A 9,679-nucleotide genomic window follows, 5' to 3' on the forward strand; every position below is an offset into this window, starting at 1 on the left:
AGTGAGCCCCCGTCCAGCGCCAAGGACGAATAAATTAAATTTGAATCGGTAAAACGAGTTAGTAAATTTGTTTTGGCGCTTGCGCGTGCGTTCAGCTACGTGACTGCTACGTTTGGGCGAGCCTTCTGTGTAGTGATTTCCCGCGAAATAAGACGAGGTGATGTCAAATACATCACGTGGGGTGTGACGTACTTCGCACATGCTCGATGGAAAATCAAACGGTTGCTCGCACTGGTTTCTCTCTCGGGAAGCGTAGGAGAACCCAACCGCTCGCAGGGTACATATTGATAAGCTATGTGTTTGTTTCGGTCTTTTTTTCTGAGACATGGATGATTTACTCTGACACCACGTACAGAAGAAATGTCCCCAGTGCCGCAGAGATTGGCGACCATAATTTACAATAAAAACTTAGGCGGGCAGTTTCCTAAGATCTTCAAAGTTGACCGACCGCTACAAATTACCGTTTGTTAGTTAATTCTGTCATTTTATTGAGAAAAAAAAAATGCTTTTAATTTTACCCATACCCACTATGAAATGTCTTAAACTTATAGGAGCTCGCCATGGACTAAACAGTGATAACATTGCCAAGGACTTACAGCTCCTCTGAGATGTGGATTGGGCGTGGCATACGATATCCTCTCTCCAACAAAGAAGCCACTTCCTCAGACTTGACTCTGGGATATGGTGAGTCGCCTGGAAACGAACATTTCTTTTTCATTTTTATTATTGAAAGCAGAATTTTTGACATTTAATTCGAGACAGAGATAAAGGGTAAGAGACGAGCAAAAGGGCATTACTGAAAAAGAGCTGACCAATTCAGTGTAGTGCCTGCTCTTACAAAAGATGTGTTGCTTTGGAAAGTATAAAGGAGTAAACTCCATGCCTACCAATGTCCTGTTTTTCATGCCGGCCATTGATCGAGAATTTCGCTTCCATCAGTTTTGGAAACTGGCCCAAAGAGAAAGTGCTTATGGGTTAAAAAAGTGTTAATTAATGTCTTTGATAACAAAATACTCCCACGAGTCACCTCACTCAATACATGAATACAGGTCATTGGTACTGCATTCGAACTGGTAATCAAAGGTGAGTAAGCGCGGGCCATCATTGGTCGCTTTAATTAAAAGCTTCCTTTGCCAGTCACGCTGGATAGTTTTGGAGAATCCCAGAATAAATCAAAGGACACAAAGGTGACTTTTGATGTAAACTCAGAATAATTTAAGCGATCGTTCACGGACCAAATGACCAAACGGTTTCAGTATCTCTAAAATATGGCAAATAGTACGGTTTCGGTAAGAGTAAAATTTTAAAAACACATATTTACCAATTGTGAATACTTCCCACAATACGATACCGTACGACCACCTGTGAAAATATAACAAAACAGCTAAATCTTTGCAAGTATCGAAAGTGCTTTTGTATTGATTTGGGTTTAGCATTCTCTGTATCTCATATTTTAAGAATTGGAATTGGGCAGACCAAACAATTTGTCTCCTGGTACGGTTGTTAATCCCCAGATACCATGAAGTTCTTTACAACCTCTAATTTCATTACACCGGGTCTAGTATATGATGCAGCTCTACTGTGATTAGGATAAGGCTCCATTGTTTCCCTTGAATATTTTTTGTGCCTTTTGTTTTCTAAACCAGTCAAGAGACGCTGTAATATAGCTGCGTTCTGACCCCTTTTCCGAAAGTCCATTCACTTGATCTTCCTTGCATTTATTTCACTCATTTGTCTGCCTTCTGTTATTGTCCATATCAATTTCTTTGTGTTAAGTGAACTACTATAGTTATAGGCGCTCAAAATACAGCAGTATCTGAGCTGACCGTATTTTGGTTACGGTTAGGTTAAACAAATGTAGGTAGGTTAAACAAATGTTGAAACCTCTATTACTGGTTAAAATGAGTATACTATTTCTTCACGTATTTCGGGGCAAATGAAAGTCAGTATTTTTGTCGAATGCGTACGCACGTTAACGCATTTACTATATCGATCAACTTCTGAGAACATAATGTTGTATGGGAATAAGGTCATCAGGTATCACGCGATTGGTCGGCCGTAGCTTGATATGGGTTTACATACACGTCACTCATTGTGCTTGATTCACCCAGAAAGAGAGATTCTGGGGGCATCCACTTCGCCGGAAGACGTGCCTGTGAAAAAAGCAATTATGAAATCTCATCAAACAATCAATCTCCTTTACCTTTACCATAGAAAATCTACAATATTAGGAATACGACAAATTAGCATGATACCTCCTTGCCTTGGAACAAATTGGCCCTGAAAACGCACCTTAGAGCTTCGCACATATATGTCGGCGTTCACATCACGCGCAAGTTCAAAGTCTGAAATTTTGCATACTTTGTTCTCGCCCACGAGAATGTTACGAGCGGCCAAATCTCGATGAACAACCTGTAACCAAAAAGGAAGCGTAACAAGAGCGTATCCAAGAACGTACGTACTGACCAATTTATCTATTCAGTCAATGGTGATTTTAGAAGCAGCCAACTTTTGTATTATTGTAGATGTTCATCATGATACCGTGACCAAGGTGACTATGGTTGATGACAGCGAACGCTATGCTAGGGAGACGTCACCGATCTAAAGACATCAGGAGCTAAATAGCAATAACTTAATCTCACCCTCATGTCGGCCAAATAGCTTATCCCATCTGCAATCATCCAAGCAAATGACAGAAGATCCATTGCAGTGAGCCTTGATGTAGGTTTCTTCTCTCCTGAGTTATAAGTGTCGAAGCAACCTCTGCTCTTGCGCAGATAACCAAGCAAATCCCCATAGGGCATGTATTCCAGAGCAATAAAAAGAGGATCTGCAATTTTAGCAAATTGATGTGGTTAAAAGAGGATGGAAAGAAGATAAGATAAGAAGAAGAAAAGATCATGGAAATATTTGTAAACAGACTCAGAAAATCGTCTACTTATATCCATTTCCAAACTATTGGAAGCAGGATTTTTTTTTGTCTACACACCCAGACGTTTTTTGGGTTATGAAAGAATTATTAAAACTAACAGTACTCACCACTGCGACTACAGCAGCCAATCAGCTGTAATACATGAGGATGAGGCTTGAGACATTTCATTATTTGTAGCTCTGTCAACATGTCTTGTTTGTCTTTGATAGTTGCATTATCTTTTGTGAAAATCAAAACAAAGCAAAAGTTAAATTTGTATTCTTCAACAGTGGACACTTTGCTCCTTAACTTGTGTACCTACTCTCCTAAGAAATGCTTTATGGTGTGGCAGAGAAATTGGAGGAAGGTCTCACCTTTGAGTGATTTTACAGCTACGGTTGTGTCACGGACGATCGCTTTATACACCTTTCCAAAGTTGCCACCTCCAAGTACCCTTAAAAACTTGATTTCAGTTCGTTCCAACTCGAAGCAAGAACGGATGTCACTCATTTCCATATAGTGGCCCCCATCTATGGCAGCATTCGCCTTTGTTTCCGGCATGACAAAGGTCCTTAGAGTCTCTTCTTGAACAAGAGCAACGCTTTCTTGAAATCAAATCCAAATTAAAATAAAATTACGATTACGTCCGCAGAAATATGACAAACAGCTGGACACTTTCCTTTGACGGTTTTGTTAGTAACCGTCCCTTTTTCAGCTTACCTTCTGGAGCGGAAGAATTTTCAACACGACGCACAGATTTGTTGAGAACTTTTCTGCAAGGTAAAGAAAGTTTGAACATATCTGGACGTAATATCACAACAACCAAATGTCATTAGGTATCAGTTATGATCCTCGACGACGACGTCGGGGACAACCACACAACACAATGATATGATTGGTTGAAAGAGCATAAATAATCGTGCTGCACGTGCGGACACGGATTTTAGCAAGTATCTTAGCGGTTCTCTGCAAAGCAACGACGTCAAATCACCAAATTCTAGGTCAGTTTAGACGACAACGTGAGAAAGCAATAGACAATCTTTCATTTTATATTTCACGTTGGAACCGCTCGTACCGATTTATTTTTAGGATACTTTGCACACATTGTAGGACGTGGACGAGAAGAGCAAACTCTTACTCTAGCCCCGAATACTCCTGGCACGAGTGTCCGAGTGTCTCGCCCCTACTACGCGATCATACCGCCAAAGAAATACTGCGTACTGCCATTTAAGTGTCTTTCTTTTGTCTGCTAAACATCCCGCTTTTGACTTGGAAAAAAACAGCAACTAAGCACTTTCCAGTCTGTTATTAGGAATATGATAAAAAAAGACTTGCTAAAAACAATTTTTACATGACGTTTTCATAGTAGAGAAGGTATGATTAGTAAGTGTTATTGATTGAGGCTGGTAGCCTGAAATTGTGGAGCCCTTGCTTACTCAGATATTGCAAAACAGTAACTTATCACTGATTCTTGTATAAATTAAACCCTTTTTTACCTTTGCCGATAAAGGAATAAACCAGTCAAGGTAGCCACAGTGAAAAAAACTGTACCAAGAATTACAGATACAATGACGTAAGTAGTACAGTTGCCCTGTTTGTTTCCTCTGGAATCACCTGAAACGTGGAAAAAAAAGCCCGAAAAGATGGGAAAAGTTGTTTAACACGTTGAACTTTGAAATAGTAAAAACCCCAGTACACGAGCAACACACGAGCACAATCAAGAGGCAACAAAAATGACTCACTGTTCATTATCGTCATTAAGATTACTTCACTTGAACTTTGTCCGACATGGTTTTCTACCATCACCTACCAGATTACAAATTTCAAAAAATAAGACGCAAATCCATAGCTATTTTTGTTTTTCGGCCATTTCAACTTCAGTAAAAATAAAACACACACGCCCGGCGGAAATGAACATAGTGAACAAACTTCGCATTATACATACATATAATGCGAAGTTTGCTCACTATGTTCATTTCCGCCTCGTGCGTTTTATATTTTATATTTATATTACTGAAGACGAAAGTCCAATCGATAAGTGCGTCAATCTATCGATCAATCAGTCAACCAATCAATATTTAACTTCGCATTATACATACATATAATGCGAAGTTTGCTCACTATGTTCATTTCCGCCTCGTGCGTTTTATATTTTATATTTATATTACTGAAGACGAAAGTCCAATCGATAAGTGCGTCAATCTATCGATCAATCAGTCAACCAATCAATATTTTGAGTAATTTGATACACCGCACAGAAACGTGGAGCCTATCCCTACTGCTAGTTCTGAAATGCCATCATGCAAAGCAGGTAGTTTGTCTGACTGCTGCTCTACACAAGTGCTCAAAATACTCAGCTATCCTTACACGTCACGCCTATCCCCTACCTGAAAAAAATAATTATTATAGACCACAAGTTATCTTAAAAGAGACCTCAAGAATGAAATATGCAAGAGGGTTATTCCTTGTAACTTGTGTTTTGAATTTGTACTTGAGATGGCAGCAGCGGGATTGAAAATAATTAATTCTTGAATGATGTAGGGGGTCTAGCAATTAAACGGGGAACTTAAGACTTGTGTTCTCTTTTATCGGCCTTCCTGTGTATGTTTATCTGTCGTGAACACTTGCTTTGAGAGGCAAAATTGCAGTGGTCAAAGAGGAGAAATTTATTTGACGTCACAATTAAATTTCCACGATGTTGCGGCCATGGCAATCACTAATCGCTGTAGCCGCAGTAGTACTGTACTGTCCAATCTTCTCGCAATCCATGTGCTTTCAAAGAGCATGTGCTGAGAATGATTAGAAAAGACAAATTGATAAACCTGCCCAAGTCAAACTTTGAAGTACTTGTGCTTGTACGGACGTTACATTCTATGCGTGGCACAGTACAGTAATCTACCTCTGTCGTACTTCTTATAATCGTCGGTTAGCTACAAATAATGTATAGTATGACAAAGATGTTCGCAAAAGCCAAACTCTCACCACAAAACTGTATGTTTTTCCAGGTTCGAGCCCAGATAAAATCACATCCGTTTTTGTTGTCTTGAGGGTTTGTGAATCGTTGGCATCATCTGCTCTTGTGTAGGTCAGGTAATAAGCCAGTGTATCGCCGTTTTTGCTCGCTAATCTCCACGAAACGCGAATGGTAGTGCCACTTAACGATTCAAGGAACACTTCTATTTTACCAGGAACTTGAACAGCAAAAAAAAAAAAAAAAAAAAAAGATCAAACCGAAATTTTACTATCAGCAAGTTCCAGGCCCAATAGTTAATCCGCGGTTTCCCGTTAGTGAAACACGTTACTTTGATAGGAGACACAAATGAAAAACAAGTAAAGAAGCATGCACAGGCCTGTACTTTTATCAGCGATAAATGCTCCCGAAAGCCTCTTCAACTCCCTTACATTTAACGAGTATTATGACTTATGATAAGTGCGATTCTTTGGGAGTTTTAAAATCACTAAACTATTTGGCACAGAAATTTAAATTATAAAGAGAAAAGAAAACTCACGTGATCCATTTGTTTTAACAGAAATTGATGCAAAGTTTCCGTCAGATCCATGCATCTTTTGAGCCACTTCACTCACTCTGTTCCTGGCGTAGATTGTCATCTCGTAAGTGACATATGACAATAGATGCGTGATCATCACGTGTGTCTCGTGCACTCCTTCTTTTCTGGGTATGTAATTGACGTTGTAATCGCAAGTTTTCTCGACGCACTTGTTGGCGCCATCAACGTTGCATGTCTTACGTCATTTCACGTCATAAAACACGTGCTTCTCATCACCTGTTTTTTCAGGTGGTTCCCATGCCAACTCTATGGCACTTTGGTTTACGAATGTGACCAGTAAATTTCGTGGTGCTGATGGAATTTCTAGGAAAAATGTTTAAAAGCGCAGTTTATGTCTTTCATGAGAATTGATGTCAGACCTAATTTTGCATTTAAGCTGCAATATCATAATCATCAGAAATGAAAACTGGATAGCTTAACCTGAAATTGCAGATGGGTAACAACTTACGAAAGGAGGTTCTTTACATTTAACGTGCCAACTCATTATTAAAGAAAAGCATGCAGATAGCAAAGATTATTGTACATGGAGTGTTGCACGGTGTGTCGTTGCAGACTTGGGTGAAGATAGTGGAATAGAGGGAAAAATTAGACAATTAATATACGATTATAACTGTTTGTGATCTCATCCAAGAAACGGGACATTTGGAACAGCATCCTCCCTATACAAAAGTATGGAGGCTGCACTTGCCAGTGTTTAACTACAGAATTCTCTTCCACTTTCTAGCATAAAAATAACATCTATTGTATCCTGCCTCTTTCTTTAATGAACCCGAATGCCAACTATGGTGGCAGGGTATTCGGCATGTTACTGTCATCATACTAGTGTGACTTGAATCAATGAACGAAATTTAGATATGTACCTGTGCAGTTCAATCCCTTTCCTTCATTGAAATTTTTGGGTGGGCACGCTGACATTTCATTTAAAAAAGAAAGAACAACAACTGTCAGTAATCACGAGCTGATTTTTGAGAGAGAACTTTTTTGACCATACCTATTGAACTTAGATTTTGTTGGCGCAGCGGTCCCATATAAGGAATTTTCAATTTCCAATGTGAATGGTCAAAAAATGCAAAAAATGTGCCAAAAATAATATTGCAAAAGCACCCAAATGTTTATGGCCATAAACCCAGTATTTTCTTTCTTTCCAAATTTGTCATTTTCATCGCGCGCGCGCCACTTTTTTTTGTGATGTGGTTTATCGAGAGTTAATTTTCAGTATTTGCACACACAAAATGGCAATAATAAGGGAAGTTTTTTTCCCGTAAACTTTGTATTGTTAGCCCGTCTGGTTTTTGTTTTCTTTTTTGGCTTTTAGTTTGTTTTTCATGTCATAGGATAATACAGTAGTGGTCTGGCACGGTCTACTATTTTGTGTTTTCATTTTTGGTTCACTGTTTCTATTAGATGCCCTCCGGATTGCTAGGCCATTATTAAAGCTTGATTACAGTACTATATTTACAACTTTGCCGATGGAAAAATAATACACTCTTCCAAAATTTGGCTTAAAATCACTATGTGGTAAAAGAGTGCATGGATATGAAGAATGAAAACCTTCCGAGGAAGACTTTTCATGAAGTGAATGATGGGAATTATATCTTTCTTATAATTATCCCATTTATAATGATTAGAGACAAATGAATTTTTGCGTGGTTGCTTAGCACTGTATGATGGAAGTTGTTTCAGGATTACGTTCACAAAGTCAAGCAATTTTTACTCGAGCACTCCACAGATACCGCAAGTCTAGTTTGTGAGCATCGAGATTAACTTCTTCTGACCTTTCCCGGATACAAACATTTGAAAGCATGTGTTTTTTTTTGCAACCATTGGCAAACACTAATGTTTTAAAGTTCGGCTGAGTCCTTGCCGAGGAGAGATTTGTTTTGAGTCCGTCTTGTCGCTCGGTACGACTTCGCGAATTCTCTCATAGGAAATGACATCACGCAAACAACTACACGACTCAAAGCGGTATTCTCAACAAGAACTTGTAAAATGTAGGAAGCTCTTATTATTTCAAGGTTGGGAACTGAAACTTCTTCAGTAATTTATATTTAACTGATATACATGAACAAATTATATTTTAACTTTGATTTGTGAAAATATCGCCCCTCCTTTGTTTCATAAACATGAACTTTGTTATAGTTTGAAATCATAATAGTAAAAAAGCTTCCTCGTAATATCCAATGTATTTATCGAGAATTTGCCGCAGGCTAACCCGTACGGAATAATTTATAAATATATTTATCTTGTGTGGAATCGGTTTCATTGAAAGAGTGCAAGTGGCCCGTTGCTAGGAACAAGAATTCTACCTCAAAAAACATTTTCAATCGAAACTGTATATCCTATTACAATGGAATATTGACGTACGCATCCAATTTGAAGGAAAAGGCAAAATGTCAAAGGGAATAGATTTGTTCCCAGACTTGGAGACAAATTGCTTTTTTTTTCTAGATTATTCGCTTTTTTTTTGTGATGCCCGTGAATGACCAAGTTGTTTATGTAAAGCGACTTTTATTCCCGGTTCTCTTGCGATACAGCAAATTAAACTGCCAACAGAAGATAACATGTTTCAAATCAAAATGGTTTTCGTGTTGGCTAAATTCATACATCTTTCTCTTCTTAGATCCAGCTAGAAAATGTGACAAAAAGGCATCCATGCACTTTTCATCGAGAGCATTAATTTAGAGGTTTGGTTTGCAAAAATAAGTACTATGGAAGCAGGTAGAAGAGCTGGTGGTGTATGGCGGCAAGGAAAATTTTTAACAAATGAAAAAAAATCGTACGGATTTGGTGAAACCAGCATCAAGTCATTTCACTATTCAATAAATGAATCAAATCATTGACAGGTGTGAATCTCTAGTGTTTTTATAGACAGATTTGTAAGTCCTAAATGACTAAATCGAAAGATAGCAATTTGCAAGATGACAATACTAAATATTTTTCAGCAACTTTCTTAATACGAAAATAAGTTGTGCGATTGCTTTTCATTTTTCTAAACAATCGGATGCGTTGCACGGAAAATTTGACTGAAGTCAAACGAATGCAGGCTACTTTTGTGCTAAAAATCAATTACTATAAATTCAGTGGGCCGGCCTCAACGCTTATTTCATCCAAGACAGAAGTTAAATCTTAACGCAGAAGAGAAAACATTATTCTTCATTTATTTTAGGATAATTAACAACAGTAACAAAATGACTTGGAA

At 38.3% G+C, this 9,679-nt stretch overlaps 1 protein-coding gene and 1 pseudogene across 1 annotated transcript in view; both read right to left on the reverse strand.

Annotated features, from left to right (window-relative positions):
* Positions 1–4,496, reverse strand: part of LOC137998077 (tyrosine kinase receptor Cad96Ca-like) — a 5,414-nt gene extending 918 nt beyond the window's left edge. Inside the window, exons 1-9 of the mRNA XM_068844487.1 lie at positions 4,408–4,496; positions 3,632–3,684; positions 3,286–3,516; positions 3,040–3,150; positions 2,643–2,830; positions 2,293–2,412; positions 2,083–2,153; positions 1,322–1,362; positions 597–693 (exon numbers count right to left, since the gene is read on the reverse strand). Of these exons, the coding sequence (XP_068700588.1) occupies positions 597–693; positions 1,322–1,362; positions 2,083–2,153; positions 2,293–2,412; positions 2,643–2,830; positions 3,040–3,150; positions 3,286–3,472 (815 nt within the window). The 5' untranslated portion in view covers positions 3,473–3,516; positions 3,632–3,684; positions 4,408–4,496. The remainder of the gene's footprint in view (positions 1–596; positions 694–1,321; positions 1,363–2,082; positions 2,154–2,292; positions 2,413–2,642; positions 2,831–3,039; positions 3,151–3,285; positions 3,517–3,631; positions 3,685–4,407) is intronic.
* Positions 4,497–5,673: 1,177 nt separating this feature from the next.
* LOC137996250 (ephrin type-A receptor 5-like) lies at positions 5,674–7,395 on the reverse strand (annotated as a pseudogene).
* Positions 7,396–9,679: the final 2,284 nt, after the last annotated feature.

Source organism: Montipora foliosa, chromosome 3 (genome assembly GCF_036669935.1).
Source record: "Montipora foliosa isolate CH-2021 chromosome 3, ASM3666993v2, whole genome shotgun sequence".
NCBI lineage: Eukaryota > Metazoa > Cnidaria > Anthozoa > Scleractinia > Acroporidae > Montipora > Montipora foliosa.